Below are 25,771 nucleotides of genomic sequence, written 5' to 3'. Positions count from 1 at the left end.
CTAAGTGAAATTTGTAATTGTAAATCTCCATCTTAAAAAAAAAAAATATATATATATATATACACATATATATAAAACTATGTAAACTAATAGTTACAAGTGCAGCTTTGACAATTAAGTACTAACAGTCTGAAGTCACTGGTTAGTTCTTTGACTGTTGATTAGAATTCCATGGTGGTGATTAGTGACTGTGAGGATGCAATCACATCTGCAGGATTTAATCAGTTTGGTGGTGAAGTTGTTAGTCTGAAGACAGAGGGAGAAACTAGAACTTCTGTATGTAATTCTATTAGGTTTTTGGGTGTTTTTTTCCCATGCTATAGAAAAAAATAAGGGTAAAAAGTAGAAGTGTGCCATTCTTTTTTTTTTTTTTTAAAATTAAGAGTTTGTGAAATTTGTGAGTGATAATACTGTTTTTTTTTTTCCTGGTTCTGTAATAAGAGGGATATACTCTGAAGAAGTGAGAAAATGCATTGTGGCACTCAATGTGCTTGACTTCTATGGCATTCAGCATTTCATTCCATATTATGCAACCACGGATCTATTTTTTTATTTTTGTAATTCTAATATTTTACATTTTTAGCCTGGAAATGCATGTTTTAGTTTCTTTTATTTTCTTCTCTTACGTGTTTAGATTGCGTGCTGTCTTTTTTTTTTTTTTTACCATTTAAAGCATTTACAAATATGAACGTTTTGCCCCGTGTGCTCCTGTGAAGCAGATAAGTGAATGTTTACATGTATAGACACAAAGAGCCTGGGTGGCTACCGTTGCCTACAAAGGAAACCCCAAAAGGAAAATCCTTCAGATCTCTGCTCTGTGCGTAGCTTCCTTGTGACCTTTTTGACTCTGGCTTTGAATGAAGGTGACCAAGTGCTGAACCCCCCTCCCCTTTAGAACAATCTCCACCAACGTGGATGAGAAATGCTGTTGTTACTGCCTGTTGGTGCGAGCAGTCCTCCCACAGCAGCCCTGAGTTCACTGATGCTGCTGTCAGACCCTTTCTCTCCTCAGTGTGGAGTCTGAGCTGAGTTTGTGGAAATCGCAATGCCCACAACAGTGCTTGGTTGTGAGATGTTTTGTCGGCAGCTACTTCTTCCACCACATCATTTAATGATTGCTTGTGTTATTCATGCTTTTGTTTTGCTTTTGTTATTGTTGTTGTTATTTTCCAGTAGTACCTACAGATCTGTGCTGTACATTCACACAAGGAGAAAGCTGTTCCTGCCTTCCAAGCTTACAATATAACAACAGCAATTGTGCTGGAAAGGAATGCTTTCTGGAAACACGTTGCTCTACAGATTATAACATTTTCCTTTAATGGCAGGGGCCATCTATTTTATATATATTTATACAATTCTAAAATAATTGGGAGTGTGCTTTAAAACAGTAAAAATAGTTATTGGCAAAAAGTTGGAGATTCTTATTCACGTGAACCCACAGAAGGGTCAGGAAAGTTTTGTGGCTGTTCTTGTTTAGAACATGGGTCTGTGTCCAGTGGTTGCAGTACACTGCTGAACAGAGCAAAAAAATTTACGATGATCCAAAGAGAAAGACAGTAAAACCCTGAATGTTTTCCATCTTTCAGAACTGCCAGTTAGCTGTCCCCTGTGTTTATATCATGTCTTACAGAAAACTGCTGTGTATCAGAATTGTGTTTTTCCGTATTGTGTATGTTTTGTTAAGTTGACCTTCGCTTCCTAAGGAAGCAAAAAATCAATAGGACTGTAAGAACTGTATTTGATATCTCTCTGAACTGGATGTTGCTCTTTTCTGGATGAGAGGCACTATAGTCCATGATATCTATATTTTCCAAGTAAGCTATGTAATGGTACAAGACTTTGAGTTCTAATGTGGTGCGATGCGTGTCTATGATTATACACTATAAGGTTTATAGGAAAAAGTAGTATCTTTCCCTCAGGCAACTGTTCATAGCTGTGAAAGGGCCCCAAACCATAAATTAGCTTTTTGTAAACAAGTTCTTCTTCACTGGTGTTGTTAACGATAGTGATTTATCCTGAATATTGATACCACTAATTATTTTGAAGGATTAGAAAAGGGAGGGAAGTTGGAAGCAATGCAGCCACTTCATATCTATGTCAATAATATTTACATCTCCAGTTCTTATCTCCAAAACTCATTCACTGTAATGTAATATCATGAGTCAGAACAGATTGTGATTGTGTTTAAGGAGCACAAAGTTTGGAAGCAGAATGCAAACAGGCTGAAGTGTTTCATCCCCAAGTGCTGATACGTATTTCTGCATGCCTCACTAACCTGTGTCGTTTTCCCTGCTGTTGGTCTGTATTCGAGCACGCACAGTGCCTGCTTTTCACAGCAGTCATTAGCAGCCTAGCTGCTAGCACTGCTGTAAATATCAGCACGATGAATTTACACCAGCTACAGTGTTTCAGGTGCATTTTTTTTCTTTCAGTAATAGAAAAAAACATGCCAGGCTCCTAAGCATGTCTAGTTCTGTGTTTGCTGTTCTCTCTGTCTTGCAGCACAGCACCCTGCAAGAGTGGCATGGTTTGGCATCCTGTCTTGAAGGCCAAAGAGATAAGGCTGAATTCATGCTGAATTTGCCATCTGTTGTTTTCAGGGGGGAAAAAGAAAAAAAAAAAAAGAAAAAAAAAAGGTGCTAAACAGTATTGCTAAATATCAGAGTATCTAAAATCTAAATAAACTCCAACATCTGCACATCCTCCATCCTGACAGCAGGATTTTATTCCTGCTAACGTGAAGAAGATAGTACTTGAGCTAATCTACCACTTTGAAAAAATACAGCTGTAGGCAGAAAGATGCCCAGCGTCGCTGCTTGTCGAGGAACAGCCAAGTGCACAGCTTTGCACTGAGACTTCAGCAACCTCCCTTCCAGCCCTGCCTGCCTGCCTGATGCTGAAGAAAACGCACATATCCTCCTTTCCTTCCGCATGTTATCACACGCCTCTGTAACTTTTTTCTTCTGCTCCATTACTCTTTTCCTTTGTAAGCTTTCACCAAGAGAAAGGGAATAGATTGTAATAATATTGTAGCACCAATGCTATTGTGTTTGCAGTAGCCTTAGCCCGGCATAATGATTTGATTAGCATGGCTTTCTCACTTACCGCAATTAAAAATACATGCGTTTCCCCGGGATTCTGTGCTCTCAGAATCATTTCTTCATCATCTTTCTTTCTCTGTACGTCTCTGCAGAGAAGCTGGAGGTTTAAAATAATTACAGAAGCTTCAGTAATTGTCAGGGGCAAAAATGAGTGCCGTGAGTCGTCGCAGTCACTCTGGCAGATATTTGTATTTGCTAAGTCCCGTGCAACATGTTTTTTTCCACTGTCCCTTAAGTCACTGAGGATAGTAATTCAGATATTTAAGGATGTTTTTTTTTTTCTGTAACGTAGTTGCTGTAAGTGAGATTTGACATTTCCAATTTTGATATCTGAAAAAGTTTGATAGAGAATATGAAATGGTAAGTGAGAACATTAAAGAGAAACTGGTAGTTCAGAGTGCACTGACACTGCAGGATCACTTAGTGGATTCCACCAACCCAAAGAACTCTAATAGGGCTGAGTTACCTACAAAAATAAATTAGATCGGTTTAATTAAATTGCTGATAGAGTTATATTTTCTAAAATACTAACACTTTCCCTCCTTTTCTTTTACAGCTTCTTTTGCTTGGGGTTGGGTAACAGCTAGCAGTGGTGTATGCTGGCAGCAATACTGATAGATAAACAGAGATATTCCCTTTGCTAGGGGCTGTAAAATCTTAATCCCACTGGGGTTAGAGGAAAACATTGCTCTCAACCTTAAGGTCATGTGTAAATAATAATAGTAACAATAATAACGAACTGTTTAATACAGCACGTATGAATGCTCAGGGACATCTATATCATACTCAGAAGCTTAATTTTTTTTTCTTTTAAAGTTCCTTGTCTGAATGGATGGTACTTTGTCAGAAAAGGTTTGGTTCATTCGCTCCCCTTTATGCTTCAGTGCATTTTGTAGCAGGACTTTGTATGGCTTACATATATGATGTTTGACTTACAGCACTGTTAATCTTAGTAGAGGGAAAAAAACCAACTATTTTTAGCAGGGTGAGTAGTAGTTTTAGACATCTCTGTTGCTAGAAGTTGGTTGTGATCTGTTAAAATCACATTTCCTATTTTTAAACTTATATTCTTGAATGTCAAATAATTATTTCTAATCGCTACCACCAAACAAAACCTTATCACAGTTATTAAGTAATACCCACTTTGTTTATTACTCTTCTAATCTGTGTAAATTTTCTAACTGATACGTTTTTGAGAACAGTCACTTTTTTTTTTGTTTTGAATGTGTGTATAATTTTCATCTTATTTTTTCCTTCAGTAGTGACTTCAATTTTATGTCTTAAATCTGGATTGTAGGTGATATTCATGCTGATAGTTTGCCACAGCAGTGTGCCTCTATCTAATACAGGCAGTAATAACTACAGCTTTGGCTTGAGGAAAGCTTCTTTCTTTTTTCCCTCTCTGTAGAAATACTGCAGCACAGTCCAGCTTGATTCTGGAATAGACTACAGGAAACGAGTGCTTCCTGCTGCTGGAAAACTGTACTACCTGTAAGTTGATCTACAGTATGGTATTTGCCCTCTTTTTCCTTATTAGCCAATAATTTCCTAGTGAATGGGAGATGAAAAATGTGTAGTAGAATTAGCAGGGTGTGACTTTTCCTTTCTTTGCTTTCTGGTCCATTTTGTTCAGCAAACCGCCTTCCATTATGCCTCGATATTAACTTCATTAAACTACATTTTCAGTCCCCACACTAGCATCATTTATAATGTGTGACTGAATAAAAACTAATTAGATTTTTTGGGGAGGTGTGGTGTTTGGAGAACTGAAGTGACAGATGGTTAGAAAGTAATGAATATCCTCTTGTAAGAGATTGCACAATTCTCTTATAATAGAAGAACATCCTTATTGTATTTAAGTAATTAAGTATTTGCAGAAATCTAATGACAAGGATTCATTTAATGTTGGGTGTTTCCAATGACAAGGATTCATCTCATGTTGGGTGTTTCCAGTGCTGTGGATTGGAAAAAAAAAAAACCAGCAAACTCATATTTTGACATTTTCTGTTTATTGTGACAAAATTTCTTCAGCACTTCATTCTGTGTTTGCAAATAAATGTCTTTAAAGATCACATTCACAGTTGCAGCATTATCTGCCTACTAGAAATGTCCTTTCTTTTTTTAAAACTACTTGGAAACCTTTACATTGCAGGCATTTTTCTCTTATTTGCTCTTAAGTTACAGTGTTATTTAATTGGTGACAACATGAGTAAGGCAGACAGTAGCTTAAAATAAGATTTTTAACCATGGTATCTTTCAACCCGGCATATAATATTGATTTAAAATCATGTTTGCCTTAAGAGTGCAGTATTTCCACCTCTGTCATGAATATTTGAAATCAAGCATGCCCCCATTGCTTCACTATAAAATTAGAAGTTTTACTTTTTTGTCTGAAAGAAGATAAGGGGAATTGCAGCAGGTAAGTTGTTTCTGGAAAATGTTGATGAAATACAGATTTCTTCCTTCCCTTTATTCCAAACCTATGTTTGAATGTTTTCCTTCATTGCTTCCTTCATTCCAAGATTGTTAGGGCCTGGCCCCACTGTTACTTGCTCACATGTGTGAAAGGAACATACTCAGCTCTAGCTAATTCTGGAAGGAAATTACAACATCCTATGTATGGAAAATGCAGCTTAAATGGAGGCTCTGCATCTGCAAACAAGCTCAAGAAAAAGTCTCTTGTTCTGTATTCTTGTGTAGCTCCATTTTTTTTTATTTTTATTAACTTTTTTTTTAAGTTTCATGTTGTCTTCTTGGAGGCATTGCTGGAAGTAGCCACTGTTATCTCAGAGTTGGTCCCTGTGGCTCTTACTCTGGTCCCTACACAGCTGTCCTTGCTTCTGGCTGTGCTTAGTGTGCCTGGTGCACTTTGTGACCTTCTGTTCGGGAGCTGTGGGGAGCCATTACCATGTTCTTTTCTTCACTGTCCATACTCTGAGTAAATGAAGACTACACATGTGGTTTCCCATAGGTAACAGGCTAAGTGGCATCGCTTCTCAGAGGAGAAGGAACGTGTGAATAAGGCCCAGGAGCAGTGCCCTTCCGTGCATTTCATGGTGTTCCGCTGAGAAACTTGAGACCAAGTGAATGGCAGAGATTGGTGATAAGTCTTTTCCACGTTCTGACATTGGAAGGATGTTGACTACCTCTAGAATTTAGTAATTCATTTGGAAGCAGTGAAAAAACAGAAGTCCTGAAGTTGCCATTGGAAATAAGATGCTTAGTCTCATTGTCTGCTCTTTCTCTGAGGGAATTGCATTTATTCTTCTATTCAGCGTTGCTCACTGGAACTTTCAGCCCTGCATAACTCATCTAGTGGTTTTTTTTTTGTGTATTTTTTCTTAATTATTAGGTACTGTATAGTATTTTGCTTCAAATTTTTGAAATTCATTTAGTCTTTTCCACCAAAGAAAATCTTTTTGTTCAACATATGTACATTCCCCTACTAATGGTTATAATATCATCATCATAATTTTTTTTAACTCCTCACATTGCTTCATGATCTGTGTAGTCTTTTCTTCATTTCAAATAAGGGTTGCATCCAGGAGTTGCTTTAAGTTGCTTTTACTCATCTGAAAGCAATCAGTGTAACATAATTACAAGATGACTGATCAAAGCAACTTCCTTGATCTCAGTCTCAGGTGTCTATTTTCAAAACAAACTTTCTTGCTAATTAGGTGCAAATATCCACCTTGTGTCATGTTTGTGTGTTTCTCATAGTCTTTGTATCACACTTTGTGACCGGTACATGAATGCACAGGTGCATGTTCTCTGATACGTAAGCACTCTCCTCTCTGTTCTATGGCTTTGTTCTGGGTTTGTCTGCTCCTTTTCATTTGACACTTTTTTTTTTAAGAAATCTAATCTTTTGGAACATATTTTATCTGATGTAACCTCATACTTTAGAAGAGTTTTATTCTGAGGGTTTCAAATAGAACTTGCAGAAGTCTTTTTTCCCCCAGATTCTATGTGTCTACGAGGTTTGGTATCACTAATTTTGAACTACTAAAGTAGTTATTTCAGTTTTGCTTTTAACATTTTTAAGATGCTTGAGGCTTAATGAAGGGGAAAATATTTGTGTGATTTGCTGATTGTCACTTGTCACTTTACGGATGTCTGTGTGCAGCAACACAACTTAAGTTATAGATAGCATACACTATCTATAAAGGGAGACTTTTTGCATCAAGTATTATACAAGCTTCAACGAAGCATTATATATTTTAGCACAGGTTTGTTGTGTGCTGTAGCCTTAATTTACTGTTCTCTGCTTTTGAACTCAGCTAGACATACTGTCTTATTTAAGGAAGATGGACACAAAGAGTTTGGCCTTGTAAACCATTATGGGAAAAATAATTCTCTGATTGGACTGATGTGTCATTCTTGTGGTATCAGAAGTAGAACATAAACTTCAGCAGTGTGCACAGATAGTGTACCTTTTCCTTACCCGTGGTTGACCTTTTCCAAAACAGCATTCTGTGGGTTGGTGGAAAAAATGAAGCGGATACAATTACTAATGCTGGCATTATGAATCTCACTTTAATTTTACAAGCTGTGTACATTTCATTCAATACAATCATTTGACTTGATTTTTTTTTTTCTCCATAAAGCTGCTCTAATATTTAATTTCAAGAAGTCCCTTCAGACATTTCAAAGGATACTTCTTTAGGTGCTTGACTGCCTTGCCTTGTCTATTTGCTCTTATTTTGCATGCTAGATAGAGCCAGAAGCCTTTTTTCTCATTGTGTACACATAGTGTTAATGGATCTGCTCTGCCTGTATTGCCTCATTACTGGAAACGGCTCAAAACACAGAAGTCTTTCAGTGTATGCAAATAAGGCAGAATCATCTACCTGAGAGTTAATATTCTCTACTTTTAAGTGTATTCTAAATCTAATGTTTGTATTTAGAGCATAACATCCTGTTCTCTTTTTTATGGGCAAAAAGCTAAGCAGGCTCAGGCAGCTGTTTGATGTTGGCTTCAAGTGTTATTAATTTCATATTCTATTATTCTTTTCACTGTAGCACAAGTGAAGCTGATGTGGAGGCTGTCATGGATAAGTTGTTTGATGAGCTGGCTCAGAAACAAAATGATTGTACGTAAGTTAATTTCTCTTGAAAGAGAATACATTTAGAACACAATGCCCAATCTCCACTGACCAATTAATAAGTTCCATTGCTGTATATGGGTTGATGCCACACTCAAGTGGCAGTCATTGTATCAGCATTTTGTCTAATTTATGTGTTGAATCATGTGCTATTATTCATCAAGCTATGCATTTCCTATCTGTAAGAGATGAATTTTATAGTAATTATCCAGAGAAGATTGAGTCTTTGTTCATGTTCCCATAGTAACTAGACCAAGGATTCTAAAAGTGCAAGGCAGAGAGCTGAGGCTGAATAAAGCGTGTGGAACCATTGCAGACTTCACATTTGAAGAGCTGTGTGACAGAGTGAGTACCCAGTCAAATCTAGATCAGTTAACGCTCAGACTTTTCACAGTTTAAAAAAACACCATGCAAACTTACTATTTTTCCAAGTCTTACTGAATTAAAAGCTTTTTTAACCCACAGAAAGATTTTGAATTTAAAAGGAAAAAAAAAAAAAACCCACAAAACTTCCCAAAAGAACAGTAATCATTTTCTTTTTAATGATACGGTAAATTCACTTTTAATTACATTGCCTTTGAAGATCCTACTGCAGTCTGTGCCTGGGCTAGGATCATTGTTGGAATATTAGGAGACAAAACTTAATCATATATAAAAAGCATCCAAATACTGTGCTTAAAATTTGGGTTATAAGTTGGTACTTGAGCAAAAGACTAGTAATCCTGCTGCTATCAGATTAATGCTTTGCTGCTGTTCTAATCTGTTGTTGCATTCCTTGGTTGTGACTAGCTGTACAAGGCCTATTTAGTCCCAGGCTTTCTTAAAAACTTGCTATATTTCTTTAAATACTGCCAAATCCTGTTAGGTGTGTTTTGTGATTGTATGTGGGTGCAATTCCTGAAATGCTGTCTGTGTATGACCTCACATGTGTGAAGACAGTCCCCCAGGAGCCTTACACCCGAAGTTACTGTGATGTGATCAGAACTCTTAGCTGGGCTGATAGCACCTTTATTCCTTTCTTCCCAATATGTTCACCAGTCCTTTGATTGTAGCATTGTTTTCACTTCCTTGTAGGCATTGTTTTCACTTCCTTGTAGCTACTGAGGTGATAATCAGTGAAAGTGCTTTTCAGATAATTACATTGCAGACTGTAGGTTTGGGATTTTACGGGTTTTCAGTTTCAAACAAAACCAGTTTTTGTTTTCGTCAAGTAAGACAGGAATTTTGGCACAGTTTATATTACCTGAGCATTGCTGACTTCTTCTCAGGCGAGGTGACTGAACCTTTAATAACAATGTGGAAAAAGGAAAAGGTTTTTCAAGAAAAACTTAGTTCAAGATGAAGCAGGGTAAAATATGTATTTCACTAAAGAGTAGTAAAATAACTTTCAATCTGCTAATAATTTGAGAATATGTTATAAGTAGCCTGCAAATGCATTTTGGATCATTAGTGCTGGAAAATTGGGCTGAGATCTTTGACAGGGCTTTTATTTAAAGTGAATGTTCTGCAAGTGAAATTCCAGAGCGCTAAAGAGTGCTACTGTGTGTCAGTGGTAACAGACAAAGAGGCAAAAAGCCACCAGTAGGATCTGTATAACTTCAGTCTATCAGTCAGCTTTTAGCCCAGAAATGGTCTTGGAAAAGTTGGTTCTGGTTTCATACTGTAAATAATTAAAGAATGGAAAGGAAATGAATTTCAGTCTCTCTGATTTTGCAGAGAAGGCTGACTTTTCTACATGGTGTTCTTACTAATAAATTGGCATTATCTGTTAAATGGATTGAAAAGTTAGTTAACTAATGTATAAATGTATAATTCTTGCAGAAGAGTTGTTACCAAATAGAGTGCTAGAGTACTGAGGCCTGATTTCTCCTGGGTTGGTGGCATAGAAAAGAGGGTAGAAAGACTATTTTAGCTTTGGAAGCAGCACTGTGAGATTGATGGCAGAATGTTAGCTGTGGTTTTGACATCAGAATTTTTAGAAGATACAGAAAATTCTGAAGAGGCTGTTGAAAAAGGCACAAATTGTTGAAGCTGGAGAATTTGTGCCCTCGCATGACAGATTTACAGTTTGTTTTGTTCAGTTTGTCAAAAAGAGGACTGGAAGATAGTTTTGTAACACACAGCTGTCTTAGTTGGAAAAAATAGAGGTATTAATGGGCTCCTAAATCTAGCAGAAGAAACGTGATGAAAGCCAGAGAATGCAGAGAGATTCAGATTAGAGGGGGAAAAAAAAAAACAGCAGCATACTTTCCCCAAGTATTGAAGGAAATGGCAGAGCCTACTTGTGCTATGTTTTGTGTCCAAACTGTGTATCATTTTAGGAAGAGGTGTTTGAGCTAAAATAGTAATTGTTCTTTGGCTGACCGTCTCTAAAATTTAGGGAAGTGGGTGATCTCAAGATCTCTTCTGGTCTTAAAATGTCTGCAGCCAGAGACGTGAGGGTGTTGGAATCACTGCTGTCACTACCCTTTGTGCGTGCAGTAACTGAGGTCAGCAGCTCACAGGGGAATGTTGGGGGGGGCACGACGACTGCCTGTGCTCAGTCATCACTTCTGGGAGATGGGCAGTTCTTACTCTACCATGAGTGTGGTGATTGCAGAGTGCATTTTGCCAAGGCCAGTCACTTCCTGTGGTTTGAGTGGTGCCCTGGTCATGTGTAAGACATCACCCTGACACCAAGCAACTTTCTTCCAAATTTGACATTCTTAATCCACAGACAGCAGCAGAGGGGCAGTCTGACAGAATATTGTCTGGCATGGAAGAATGAAGCAAAGGTGTGTCACTGAGTTCCTCCATGTGGAAAAAACTGGCACCCACTGACATTCTTTGATATTTGCTGAACACTGATGGGGACCAAACAGTGGATGTGAGCACAGTGAGGCAGTGGGAGCTGCGTTTCAGCTGTGATGACAGCAACGGTGGATCACCTCCACTGGTGCTGATTATTACAAGTGCAGCATGCAGGCTGTTCATCACTGGCAAAAATGCATAGCTAATGGTGATGACAGCGTTGAAAAATTGTGTTTTGTAGCTGAGAATTTGCTCTATCAAACATTGTTATTGTGCTCTCTGTGTCTGTTGTAGTTTCCGTGAAAATAAATGGGAGGCATTACTTTTAGAGTGACCTACATAGTATTACAGTTTATTATCTTGCTTCATGTCTTACTATAATTTTTTTTCTATATCAACAATAGGTCTAAAATAATGCATCAGGTATTAATAACTAGCAGTTGCCAATTAATCTGTATAGAAGTAAAACACAGAGACATGTGGCATGCAGCTGATTTGATAGCATTAATTTTTACATCAGTTTCCTCACTGAGGAAAGTTGCATGTTTTAACTAATTCAGTTCAAATCAAATGTTAAATTTTTTCTTTTTTTAAAATTTTACTGGATTACGTAAGCATGTGAGAAACTGTAAAATATGGGGTGATAGAATATTGACCTATTTCAATTGCTTTAAGGCCAAATAAAAAGCAATCTTTCAGGTCTGTGCCACATCTGGGGCTTATGTGGCAGTATCGTGAGTGGTGGCGTGAAAGTAGTTATCTGCTTATTAGAATGGCTTCCTGGAAAATGTGCTTCTCTGGTTTAATCTTTCAGAACTGTGTTTTTGTTCCTTTTTTTTTATCATACCCCATCAAAGCCAAGTTTCATTTCTATGCACACACATTAAGGTCAGTATTCATTAAGCCTTAGAAAAATCACCCTCTGCCAGTCTTCTTTCTTCACTTTTCTTTTAAAATTTTGCTTAAAACCTGGTTGTTGTGGCAGCTTGACTTCTGATCTGGTATAAATAATTGAGAAGACAGCATTGTATTTAATTCTCCAAGTTAATTCTCCAAGTTCCTAAAGGAGTGAGTAGGTACTGTTTAGCTACTATTCTTGTCTTTCAGTCCTCCTCTTGCTTGAGCATAGCAATTGCTGCCCTCTGCTGGCAGTACTTATAAAACTGATCTTATGGATGGGTAACCTAAAGAATGGTGATGTTAAATGCCAAAATGCTATTCCTCTAAGAAAACAAAACGAAAACAAAATACCCACCTCTTTACTGTTGGCAATCATAACCATTTTTCTGGACTTTCCCCTGTCTCTGTAGCATAACTTGCAATAGTCATGGCTGTAGTCAGCTGAAGTCAGCAGGAATTCTGCTTTGAATTGATGTCATCCATGAAACCTGGAAGACTGAGTTTCAGAGGGCATTGGTCTAGTACCAAAAGCTTACTTGTAGCTTGAATTTCTCTGTCATCTGTACTATAGAGGCAGTATCACTTTCTTGATTCCCAGCCATAGTTGTGGAGATAAATTCATTACTAGTGAAGTTGTTGTGGTAACAAAAGCCAAAGAAGAAATGCACAGTTTTTCTTCAACACGAGTATTTGAAAAGTCCATGAAAAATGAGACCTTGTGACACACCAGTAAAGAGGACAAAACTAGTACTTAAGAATGTGTGTTATGTGAAAATCTCTGTTCTATACCCTGGGTGGGTCAAGGGCCCTACAGGGTAGGAGGAAACATTGGGTAATGCCATTCAAGACTTTATCAGATGTCATATATTCAAAAGATTTAAGGTTGCACAGGCTAACATCTGTCTGAACTGTCAGTTTTTTCAATGTGTCTTCTGTTTGTGCGATTAACAGTGAAGAGAAGTAGGTTGTTTGGGGTTTTTTTTTGGGGGGTCATACTGAGAGTAGCTAAAACATACTTTAAAGCATATTTAAAAGAAAGAATAACAGATCAGTAAGTTTATATTTCAGCAAAGAGGTTATATAGCCTCCTATCAAGCGATATTGAGGCAGGTTACATGATCTAAAGTTGCAGACTGTCTCACAATGCTTATGTAGGAAACACGAAATCAGTACTATTATTTGGAACTTCCCTTGGTATGCCCTCAGATGTGATCTTTAATGACACAATGATGTTTCCTTTTTTTTTTTTTTTTTTTTTCCCCACAAGACCCCTTGAGTAAAACTTACTAAGAAATTGCCTTCTTCATGAAATTCCCAGGTTACTTATAGGGCTTCAGTGAACTCCTCTTTGCCTTTGATCAACCAAATTTTCTAAAAGGTTCATACTGCCTTAAGACTCTTTAAATTTCTTCACCAAGTTACCTGAACCATAAATGCTTTGTTTTTGCTTAAACTTCGATGTAGATGCATCACAGACCTATTCTTCACTGTTTCTTACTTGAATTGTGATCTTGAAATGTTACATTGGTGCTCTATCTCATCATCCATAGTAGTGGCTCCTTAGGAAACAGCAGAAAGAGCTTTGTAATTTTTTGTTGTTGTCTAATATGTAAGTTGTAAATGTTATATAGTCTTAAACTGTATTTCGTTTTTAGGAAATTTTGAAGTGTTGGAGTTTCTGCATTAAATTATAATTACTGTCAATCACAACTCCTCAGTGTTTTATTGGAAGTAGCTCTGGAACATCTTCCAACGTCAACAAGCAAATATTCTCCTAAGATGAAATATCTTTTCCTAACATATGTAAAGCGTTTTTTATTCTTCAGGCAACCTCTAAAAGATGAGCTGCTTTGTCATTGATGAGCCACTAAAGATGGGTGCTTTCTACTTTAATTAATGGGATATATAATAGAAACAGATGACAACTAACTCTTAAAACAGTCCACTGAGAGCTCCAAATAATAAACATCCTACTCGAACTGAGATGATGATGGCTGAAAATGCATTAAGTAGAGAGAAGAACAAAAACAAATGAAGACAAGAACTCAGTCTCCAGCAGGCTGAAGTGGGGTAAGCACTCTGTAAGGAGGCTAGCCCATGCTAGTGCTAATGCAGTTTGCATTAGTACAATGTCTAGAAAATAGTGACTCCTGGCATCAGAGTTAATCTACAGCAGTTTTACATCCAGGAAGAACAGAACCATGAGAAAAATTCATATCTGTTAACATTTTGTGCAAGACAACAAAAATCTCATTAGATGAAAGAGTGGGTAACAAATGGTTATTGACAATTATTTTGCTATGGTTCTGAAGCTCAGCTTTGATCAATAACCTCTAAAACAGAAGGAAGATCAGACAGTAGGAGAAACACATACCAAATTAAGTGGTTATTTGTAGGATGCTGTTCAGAGGACCAGATTAACCAGGCTTAACTTCTAGTTAGAAGATTACATATCTGTGTTAATATTAGGAGGAATATTAGCTTCATTAGCAACTTCAGAGAAAGTAATACCTTTGAGTACTCTACTGAATAAAAAACAGAAGACTTTCCGTCGCTGGCTAAGGTTCATAAAATAAACTTCAGCACTGCAGACTTACAGAGGGGACAGTGGTAAGTGTTTGAAATTGTTTCTCACTAATCTTGTCCTCTTATCCAAGCCTCAATTGCTGGAAGTCAGAACCCAGCCAGTACTGAGGATCTTGCTGCACAGGCTGTTGGCTGCTCTAACAGTGGAAGTCCTCTCCTAGGTTGAGCCTTTGTGTGTAGAGTATACAGTCTGCATCTCTAGCAGTGGTGTCAGCTGGCCTTGAACACATTAGTCTGGCTTTGTTCCCTTTGCTGCACGAGCTAGTTAGTTAGGGCAGAGCTTTAAACTGTCCCCAGACCATTAGTGAGTTGTTCCTTCTTTTTACAGAAGTAGAAGAGGGCAGAAGGGAATTTGAAGGATTTGTTCAAAGTGAGAGCAAGTTATGCTGGGATTAACATTAAAAGCTTTGTCTCCATGTGCAGGGCCATGTATTTCTCAACTCCAGAAGTAGAGGGTTGGAGAACTTTTCTGTGTGGAGAACTATACAGCTAAACTGTATACAACAGCTGGCTGCTTCAGCAATTTTGTTGTCTCACCAGACTCGAGTCTTGGCAGGGAGGTGCAATCTAAACAGTCATGGCTGCTTGGCTCAGATCTTTCTGATAAGATCCGGGAGTCTCCAAGGGCACTTTTCCATCCACACTTACAGAATATCACCACTCAGTGCTGATGTAGGTGTTTCACAAATTCTTGTTAAAACACTCAGAATGATCTGCCTTCCTTTAATTAGAGGAATTTTGAACTGCCTGCTTCTTGTGCTGCTGAAGTAGGTTGAATCCTTGTTTGGCTGTGATAAGGATGCCTATTGTAACCATCTATTAAAAATGTTTTTATGGCAGTAGAAAGAAGCAAAAGTAGTACAATGTCTTCCTTTCTTCACAAGGTGTGTCATGCTTTTACAGTTTGCCTTGTTTTCTTTTGCACGCAATATAATTGTTGTCCAAATAGTCTTGACCTTTATCCAGTGGTGAGATGCTAAGTGGGCTGGCTCTGCAGTGTTTGTCCATCAGTTCCTTTGACTTTCTTGAACGTTTTCACACCATAATAATGGCAGGGGGGCTGAAACCAGAGAGAAAGTAAACAGTATGTGCAACTTGGAGCTGAAGAAACGATACATACTGCTCTTTAACACTGCTAAAAGTACTTGAAAGTGTAGTAATTCTTTCCTGCAGATGTCACAAGGAAGTTGCACGGTTGTGAATAGGGAAGCAGGTGATTCACCAAAGTGCACGTGGGGGAACTGGCTTAGAGTCTGGGTCTTCGATCCTTGCCTGCGAGGTTGGTTGGTGAGAAGCTCTCCTTGTTCCTATTTGTCACCAGAAGAATTTCTGAAATGCTATCAGAGCTTCACTGTCCTCTGCTGGTGTGTTGACAGTTTCTGTGGGGTTTTCATCCTCAAAATAAAACCCAAGGTCCTCTTCATGGATCATCATTAATAATTGCCCATAATTTCTTGAGGAAAGATTCTAGTGAAGCAGCTATGCTTGGCCTACAGTAAATTTGTTTAGTAATTTGTTATGTACAATATTTCTGTTTTCCTGTTTTTATGTTATTTTTGTGACAAAGCAATATTGCCATGCTTTGTCACCATATTGTCCTGTTGAGACAGTGCATTTCATTAGGAAGGGAGTTGTAACATTGTGCAAGATGCTGCTGATCTTACTCTATGGAATGGTTGCATCAATATACTCAAGTACCCACACGAGTAAAACTAACGAGATGGATTTCAGGTGTATGATGCTTTTTTTCCTGAATACAGTGACTTAAAAGATGACCTTCCAGGTAATGAAAGTCATTTTAAATGAATACGTTTGAATACTTGAATGAGGGACCACTTCTTGTCTGTACCTTCTGTTGATGGTTTAGGTCCTGTTCGTTGTTCAAATTATTTATGCTTTAGGTTGATGTTGTTGCTTAACTATTTTTTTCTCTTCTTCTATGTATTACTGTTTTACAGTTTGTGGTTCATTTCTGTTTGAAGTTGTCAAGACATGAGGTGGTCAGGTACAGAAAAGCCAAGTTTTTAACAAACAGTGTTTGGGTAAAACCATTAGTCTGAGTGAGCACACGTTTACCTGTGTCAGTAAGAGCAAACTGGACTATTCCTGAAAAATAAGAATGTGATGAGGACTTTTCACCCTTTCTTCTGTAAGCATAATAGTTCAGAGTACAGTGCTATAGATCTTTCTCTCACGGGTTTCCATTTCCTGTGGTTTGTTTTGTTTCAGCCTCTTGGGGCCAGTGACTACTTGGAAATATCAAAGCATTTTGACACAGTGTTTGTTCGTGACATCCCAGCTCTTACCATGGCAAAAAGGACTCAAGCTCGGCGTTTCATTACTCTGATTGATACCTTTTATGAGCATAAGGTAAGAACTGAGCCTTTCAGACATGAGTAGAAGTAACAGCAAGAGCCCCCAGAGCTGCCTGTTACCTTCAGCCAATTAAATATCAATACTCTGGAAAACATAAGCAGCAAAGGCTGCAAGGAAACATCCTTCTGGTTTCACAGATTGCCCCATTGTGAATAAGGCAAACGAGGAGGTATTGTATTTCTGTGAGTAATAAGCATGACCATATTTTAATAATGAAAGATTGTGTTGAAGCCTAACTGAGAGTAAGTGGTTTCAGGCTGAATGGGCACTGGTCAGGTATCCTTCCTGCACTGAGCACTAAGGAGTTAATAGCATCGTTACATTATTAATTTTAAAGGAAACAATCGCTTTGGGCTTTACATTAGGTGTGGAGCTGCTAATGAAATAGTGATGATAAATACAGCACTTCACTTGGATTTACAGTGGTTTCAATCATGGAAGCAAAATCAGGATTTTTAAAGCAACAAAAAAAGAAAAGTTCATGTTTTAGATTTTCTTTAAAGTAATGAAAGAAAGGATTTTACGTGTTATGTTTAATTATATATGCATAAACTTCAATATTTATGCAATCAGAAATATAAATTGAGATTTTTTTCAAGTCTGTCCTGGCAAGATGAGAGAGGCCCTGACCCAGCAAGGCACTGAGCTAAGCGTGCTCGCAGTCACATCACAGCCAGGTTCCTGGTGCTCGCTGGCTGCCTGCATGCGGTGTGCAGGCCAGGCCACAGTGCTGGGACCACAAGGCTGCAGTCAGCCCATGTCCCACTGCACCTGGCATATTCTCCCAGCAGACACAGACCAGCCTTTGTTATCAGCAAACAGCGTGCATCTGAGTGTCTTAGGTGCGAGAGGAGTGACTCAGACTGCTGGGACATCTCGAGTGTAGGCATTCTTCAGGTAGAAACATGTGGGCAGTGCATCAAGTGTTTAATGGCACAGTTGTTCTGTTCTCTGAGTAAAAGTTACTGTTTGAGGTGCTATTAAGGAAAAGGTCCCGTGAGGTCAATATTCCAGATGAAGAAGTAACGTTAATCTATCAGCAGTGTTAGAGAAAGGAGAAGCACATGGAAAAAGAACTCACAAGATCCTACTTGAGGTTTGACTCTCATAAAAGATGCTTGCTATCCTTTTTCCACGCAGCATGGATGCTGAATATCGTTGCCTGGTTCCTTTCAGGTGCGCATTATCTGCTCTGCAGCCACTCCTCTCCAAAGCTTGTTTGTAGTGGAAGCCGGCAGCGGTGAGCTGGAGGACAGCAGAGTGTTGATGGATGATTTGGATTTGAGCCAGGTACATGATACTAATATCCTCTCCCTTTTGTAACAAAATTGGTTGTGGTCTCGTAATTACAGCAGCCGTTTTAAGAAGAGGAATCAGGTAAACGTTTAACCAGTGATCTGTTGTTTTTTTTCTGCAGCATATCTGTCGCTCTCATAATTGTATGCTTTGTTACTTATTCATAGTCAAAGAAAATATGACAATTTAAAGAACCATTTTGCTTAAATTTTAAGGTAATTTTGATTGTTAGTCACTAGATGTGTTCAGTGATATATGAAAATAAGTTTAGCTCCGACATTTAAAGTCCAGAAATTACAAATGATCTCTTCTGTCTCCTGTTAGGCTGCCAGGGCTTCCTCGCACATCTTCACAGACAGTTCTCTGTGTTGCTCATTCTGTTTTTCCATTTTCTTAGAGCTATTGTTAATGATTTTTAAACTTGTTTAAATCAGCATACAAGTAGCCAACAGAGAAGTGGAAGTAGATGGCTACTGTGTTAGCATCCAAATTCTTACCTTGCTGTGCTCTGTCAGAGGATTGCTTAGCTGAAATAGGTGGTTTTGTTCAATTTTAGGGGGTTAATTTTGTTTTCTCTTGGTGCCATGCTGCTGTTTTTGTTGTCCAAGCCTGTAAAGCACTCAGCATGTAAAGACTGAGGTCGGATGCCCTTCAGTATGGCTCTGTTTCTCACTTATTGTGGTACTGTTTTTGTGTACTGATACAGGATGCTGCCAAAAGTCTCTCCATGTTCACGGGAGAAGAGGAAATCTTTGCATTTCAGCGTACTATCTCACGGCTCACAGAAATGCAGACTGAACAATACTGGAAAGATGGGGACAGAAACAAAGAGCAGTTGTAATTAAAAGTTGAATAAAAGCACCAGGAAGTATGCAAAGAAGTAAAACTACAGAATTAGAAGGCCTTATAGCACAACTGAAGTAATAATGGCACTTTATCATCTGGACTGTGTTTCTTTCATTGTTTGGTTTTCATGCTTAGGACATGAAGACTTATTCTTCTGTACCCTCAGTGTGTGGGCATGTGAAATTTTACCTTCATTTTATTTTCTGTGAAACATAATTTGATGTTGAGGTAGTATGACTGTAGAATTAGTCTGGAGACGAAATCACTGGGCTCTGTAGGATTCACAGTGGGTCGGGAATGCTGTTACCCAAAGAGGGCACTTTGTGGATCATGCACTGCGTCTGTCCCCTCTTGCACAGTTTGCACAAAAGAGAGATGGAAGGCTTTCCTGATGAAACTCCTCATGTTCTGTAGCTCTCTGCAGAGAGCTACGTAGCTCCTCTGTAATGTATTCTCCTTGTTTTTTTCCCCCCCCTGTTTTCTGTGTGTAACCATCTGCTGACTTTCAGACTCCAAGAGTTTCATGTAATCAGCCCGTTGCTCAGTTTGGTTAATAGAAAATGAACAGTTTGATCCCAGAGCAGCCTGAGAAGGAGCTAGAGGGTACTGGAAACTTCAGAGGATTAAATCCAAGTAATAACATAAAGTAAAAGAAACTAACTTGGCAGTGTATACCATAACTTGTAAGTGCAACTTAATACTTCCCCTGTATTTTGCAAGCTGCATTTACTCCTTTCACTCTAATAATGTATTCCTGAACTTTCATCTCTGCAGTACCTTCCATCACTAGTGACACATCTGCCCTGAGCTGGAGATGGCAGGACAGTGCTACTGAGGCAGTGCCACCATTTTGCAATACGAGTGTGTTCTTACCAAAAATATTATTTTGGTAAAATATTATTATCAAAAATATTCATCTCTGCCTTTATGATGCTTGTTTGAGCCCTAACCCCCATCACAATTAAAGCAAGCTTTTAAAAGGGACTTTTTAATAGGAGGAAGAGGAGAGGTCCTCTGCACTTAGAGTTTTACAGCAGTACAGATGCTTTGGGAGTCATGTGCTCAAGTCTGGATTCCTGTTCTGACCACCTCTTTGGCCTGGGTATTATTTGTACAGACTATGTCTGCTCTCCAAATAATCTTTAGAGCCTGTGCTTACAGTTTACAATTGATGCAACTGTGTTATGCCCACAAGAGTGACCACACCTGAGAATTTTAATGTATATTTATGAAAAATCTAATGAGAATATATTACGTTTACTTAGGAATTGCTGAAGAATGGATGTATGCTTTCAGGAATTTTTTTGTTTTGTTTTTCAAAAGAGAGACTGCTGAGATTCATGCACATCTGTGTGTATACACAGACACATAGATGTATACTTCATTTATACATACCTACGTGTAGGTAAAGCTAATACATATAACTTAAGAGGTTGGTCATATATTTGTACATAGCAATCTCTGCTCATCAGCCTGGCCTAAGCTAACAGCTGTCCTGAAGTTTCAGTTTAGACTCAACTTTTCTTTTTTTCTAATTGCATGAAATCCCCGTGGCCTTGTCTAAGCCAGAATTTACTGTGGTAGATATTTTTTTGCATTATTTAAAAACCAGTGCGTATATTTAGCTCCTATGTTCTCCTCTATCTATGATAGAAAAGAAATGCAGAATCTTGCAGAAATGCAGGTGAGACATGGGACACGTGAGAGAGGAGCTCTGGCAGGCTGTGTTCCCACAGAACTTAGGCTGTGGAAGCAGAGTGCTTTCTCCCAGTCTCTGTGGGTTAATCTCATTAAACCAGGGCTTCCCAGGAGCCCTGGGGCTGATGTGCTTGTGCTCCAACAGGCACAGCTTTATCTGGTGGTATTTGAGGCTTTCCTGTATTCTGTGCACTGACCCCAAACTCAGATTCTCCAAGTTTCATGGAATTGTAGACTCATTAAGCTTGGAAAGGGCCTGTAAGATAATCAAGTCCAACTGTCAACCCATTGCCACCATGCCCCTAAGCCATGTCCCTCAGTGCCACATCTACCTTCTTCTTGAAAATCTCCAGAATTTTCTGGAAGCACAGCCCCTAATTGCAGCAGGCCTGCAATTCAGAATCATTGAAAGCCTCCTGGGGATGCAGGTTAGCTCTGCTGAACCATGGGAGGGAAGCCACGTTCCCAAAAGCTTCCAGAGTCAGCACTGAGCGCATTCCTGAGTAAAGCCATAGTGCAGCCTTGAGTTGGCCAGCTAGGAAGCCTTCTGTTGGGATTCTTTGGTAGGTGCTGCCAGCAGTCAGGCAGAGGAAATGGGGAGTATTTCAGAAGCAATTTGGGGCTGAAAGGAGCTGGAAAAACAGGAAAAACTGCTATAATCTGTGCAGCATTTGTGGTTGCACTGAGGTCAGGACCATGAGGAGAAGTTGCTGGGACCAATCTATCTGCCAGCCTGGATGCCAGAGCAGAGATCACTGCAGTACCTGCAAAAGAAGCATATTTGCATGTATCCACTTCCTTAAAGTATGTAAAGCCCTATATTCTTCTTGTAGGGTGTCATTTATAATTGTGTGGCATGCATAAATTCTCTTTCCAATGGCAATTTTGGGGACCCAAATAGCTTCCAAGCAACTGAGCATTGTATGAGATGTGTCCCCGAGGCGTCAATTAATTAAAACATTAAGATGTTTTAGTTGCCAGAATGCAAACAATGAAATGCCTGTGAATAAAATGTCCCTTAATGGCCTTAAAATTGCTGGATTTATGCTATCTCAAGATCTAGTCCAGGCTTCTTGGGCTTTTCTTATCTTGCAAACTCATGTCACCTCAGATCCACAAGTGTTTCTATTTAACTTTTAGTTACTAAGTGAGCATTAATGTAATTTTTTGAAACACTTACAGCAACCTTATTGGTGCAGTATGATATTTTGCTGTCATAGAAAGTAAAATTCATGTGATTATTGACCATGTGAAGTTCTTCATGTTGGTTTGTAAAGGGTACATCCTGGCTGAGAATCTCTTGGCCAATGTGTTGCAAATACCTGACTGACAAAGGAGCTGTAGAATCACCAAGGTTGGAAAAGACCTCAGAGATAAACTATTTCCCAATGACCAGTAATTCAAGATACAATCTCTGTGAGTGTTGTTACTTTATCTGTGTAGACAAGCTATCTTTAAAGCTTTATTTGTCTTTCACATTCTTGTGCAGTAGCTATTTTTTTATTATTATTTTTAAACAAAGAACACAATTCTGTTGTTCTAAGCTACTGGTTTTCATTGTTTGCCTTTGCACAAATTGAGGGAACAATTGCAGTATTGTGGGCATAGTGAGACAGCCTACCCGAGGCCTTCATAGGAATTGAAGGTGTGCTTCTTATGGTGCTATTTTGATCTACAAAGGAAAAGCACGAGTGGCTTTTTGTGAATAAATGTGATCATAGTGACACTGCAGCTGGGTAGACATCACCTGCTTTGCAGCAATTTAACCATGAATAAAATGACCAGGTTTCAACCAGTGCTCATCACGGCCACCAGACATCTGCCAAGGAGGAAGAAGAGTGTCTCCATCAAGACCAGACAACGCAGATCCAGAAAGTTGCTTCCTGCAGCTGTCTGGATCTAAACTACGCCGCCTCAGTTTCCTTATTGATAAAATGAGAATGTTATTGTCTTACTTACTAGCACTGGAGTGCTGCTGGGCTTAGTTCATAATTATTTGGATATACTGAGGCTGTGGGATGAAAGTGTATAAACAGTGCAAAATAAAATTAACTACTCCATGAGGAGTTTGGGATTTGGGTTACAGAATGAATGCCTTCAACTAAACACCACGTGCCTCTTTGTGGAGTAATTTTTTTTTTTTTTATACAACTCGACTATTTTAAAGAAAAAAAGAGCAATGTGATTAAAACCTTAAACAACTCAGGCTGTTTTTCTTCTACCTGTCTGTAAAGACAGATTGTCTTTACATTTAATTACAGCGTTAACTCCTGTACCTGTGAACTACAGCATCTTTGTAGATTTTGTTGGGATTTTCATTTTAATGGATACTGAGAATTTTTAAAAATACGTAATTTTGAGTCTAATATATAAATGAGCCCTGTTAAATCTTTCTGTTATTTGAAAATAAGTTATGTTGTAATACAAAAAAAAAAAAAAAAAAAAAGTAATACATCCAGATTTTATAAGCATTTCACTTATTGTTCCCTCTCTTTCTTGGTACATGTTCTGAACAGATTTGAGTTTGTCCTCGTCTGTTACTGCTGCCAACAGCCTGGCACTGACAGGCTCTCATTTCTGTCTTGGAAACCATTTTTTCACATCTCTCTCTTCTCCAGCAGCCTGAGGGTTGGGTGCTCCATCTCAGTGCAAACCACAATTAAAATGCTCTCTTTCTTCTAGTATGAGGTTCTTATTGCTTGAGAGCTGCTTTCACTATCAGCCAATTAGTTCTGCGGTTGGCAGTGGGTTTTGCACGGCTTGGAAGATCTGATGAAGAAGGAAGAGCATTAGCCCAATGTGTCTATTGACATAGGTATGGGAAATATTCTTCACCTTTAAAATCACAACTTGTGCAAAATGGTTGATCTCTACTTTTAAAACTAGTAAGATGGATTTGCAAAGCATCCTGCTTGGGCGAGCAATGGGGCCAGCTCAGAGCAGAACTGCTCTGCTGTGGTTCTGCTCTGAGCCAGTCTGGGGATCCTGTACTGGCCAGGCTGGAAAGCAGAACATTCTGATTGAGAAGCAGTCATGGCTTCCTCTTACACTTCCCTGCCTGCACGCACTCTGCAGCACAGGAAAGGCTAGCATGGACTCAGTTGATACCCGGTGATAAAGATGATCTGGAAATTCCTCCATAGCATGTTAGAGATTCACCAAGGTGTGTGAAGCAGGAGATTGCATCCTCCCTGTGTTTCATCTCATGTAACATCACATCCTCTGGAGGTTCTGCTGTGAAGCGCAGCACTGCTCCTCTCAATACAGGGAGTGTAGCAGCAAAACAGCAGGAGCATCCGTGGCCCTGCAAAGTGGGAGATGTTTCTGACCTTTTGGCTACGGCAGCGCCTGTGTTTTCCCTCCTGTTTGCTAAGAAGCAGGACTTGCAGTGGCAGCTCGACGTGTGAGAGCAGAGGGAGGACAGAGCAGATGGGGGATGCAGGCCACTCACTCCCTCTCCAGCCTTCTGCATTCTCCTCATATTTGTAAAACAACTTTTGTTTCAAATTGAATTGAATTCTAAGAGCGTCATTAAAACACAGAAACGCTTCTCACTGACCTATTACTCCGCATTCATGTTGGTAAAATTTTGGATGAGTTTCTATAGTTCTCCCGCCAGTTCTTTGTCAGGGTGAAGGGTTTAGTTGGCTCCGTTAATCCACTCTCTAGCTGAAATTGTTCATTTAAATCGTTATAAAAATCCACTCTTTTCCAATGCGAATCCTATATTCCCAGATTCGAGTACCGCTGCCAGTGCAAAGATTTCAGATTCTTTCAGTGCAATCACACTGTGTTAGTCCAAAGCCAAATTACAAACACTTATCCGCAATTCCCCTTACTCAGCTTTGCGCTAATTTTTCCAGTGGGCAACAATAGCCATAAAAGTGTAGGAAAAGATTATTAGAAGAGCTTAGGAAATGGTCATTCGGTTCCTTCAGAAGCCATGGTACAATTCTGGCACATCCTCTCGGGGCAGAAAGCAAGCGCTTCAGTTCTGTTGCTTAATATATTTTTAGTGCACGGTTTGTGAACGTCACAGTAATTAAGAGAGATCACAGCCGCTGGAAGATGAAGCGCGCAACAAAAGATCAAGCGATTGTTTAAGCTAAAGTTAAATGAACCAGGGAAAGTAAGCTCGCTGACACGAAGAGAAAGCTCCCTTTGTGTCCTCTGTTCTTTTACAATTAGTAAAGCCAAACGCACTTGTGTAACTTGTTTGTTCTACCTCCAGTGATGGATGACGTTCGGGTCACACGATGACGTGTCGGCGGGTTGTTTCTTTCCTGCCGCCTTGTTAAGAACATCGCTCACGTAAGGCCTGTCCTGGAGCTCAGGGAGCAAGCAGCCGCCCCAGGTCCTGCTGGCCGATATTCAGGCACTGCACGCAGCTAACGCGGTCATTCGTTGCATACACGGGCTGAAGACTGGTCTCCTTCAATTGTGATATCTCACAAAAAGTGAAATTTCAGAGGCCGGTGGGGAGAGGAGCAACTACTGTCCAGCAAAATTGCAATCTGAATGGTTCACCATTTTCGGTGCTTCACTACGACGGCAGTGATTGCTATAGAAACTTCTGAGAGTGAGACGGAGAGGTTTTCCAGCACTGCAAATAGCGAATGGAGAAGGTTAGACTGGGTGCAAAGCCCATTCAGTGAGGCAGCTGCCAGTTGAGCTTCTTTGCCAAGTAAATTGTAGGAAATGCTGATTAGAATGTCCCCTGAACGCACCAGGCAAATTAAATTTCAGTCAGAGCCGCCTGGCCGCTGTGGGTGGGAGATGGTTCCAGCACACAGTGCACCTGTGCTCATGGCACACAGTGCTGTGCAGCCCTGAGGGCACAGGTGAGGGGAGTCTGTGGGGAAAAACAACAGCCAGATGTGTACCCAGGTGCCCAACTGGGATGCTGGACGCTGCCCTGGCCCAGCTTTGCCACCTCTCCCCAGACACAAAGTTGCCACATTCGTCTCCCTCTGCTCAGTGCAGCACTACTGGGGGATGGCATCCCTTTTCTGTCCCAGCTGTCCCTGATTCCTGTACTGATATAAAGATGGACATATTGCCTGCCAGCCCCTT

At 39.4% G+C, this 25,771-nt stretch overlaps 1 protein-coding gene across 2 annotated transcripts in view; it reads left to right on the top strand.

The window, feature by feature from the left end:
• AFG1L (AFG1 like ATPase) overlaps nt 1–24,456 on the top strand; it is a 65,203-nt gene extending 40,747 nt beyond the window's left edge. Inside the window, exons 8-13 of one of the 2 annotated variants that reach the window (XM_031611275.2) lie at nt 4,510–4,592; nt 8,124–8,194; nt 8,451–8,551; nt 16,712–16,852; nt 18,035–18,148; nt 18,861–24,455. In XM_031611275.2, the coding sequence (XP_031467135.2) occupies nt 4,510–4,592; nt 8,124–8,194; nt 8,451–8,551; nt 16,712–16,852; nt 18,035–18,148; nt 18,861–18,995 (645 nt within the window). In that variant the 3' untranslated portion in view covers nt 18,996–24,455. Of the gene's footprint in view, nt 1–4,509; nt 4,593–8,123; nt 8,195–8,450; nt 8,552–16,711; nt 16,853–18,034; nt 18,149–18,860 lie in introns of both variants that reach the window. The other variant, XM_090135913.1, reaches the window with a different exon arrangement.
• Nucleotides 24,457–25,771: the final 1,315 nt, after the last annotated feature.

This window comes from Phasianus colchicus, chromosome 2, assembly GCF_987193195.1.
Source record: "Phasianus colchicus chromosome 2, bPhaCol1.hap1.1, whole genome shotgun sequence".
In the NCBI taxonomy this organism is placed as follows: domain Eukaryota; kingdom Metazoa; phylum Chordata; class Aves; order Galliformes; family Phasianidae; genus Phasianus; species Phasianus colchicus.
The sequence above is the reverse complement of the archived record's forward strand: the minus strand, read 5'-3'. Positions and strand labels throughout refer to the sequence as shown.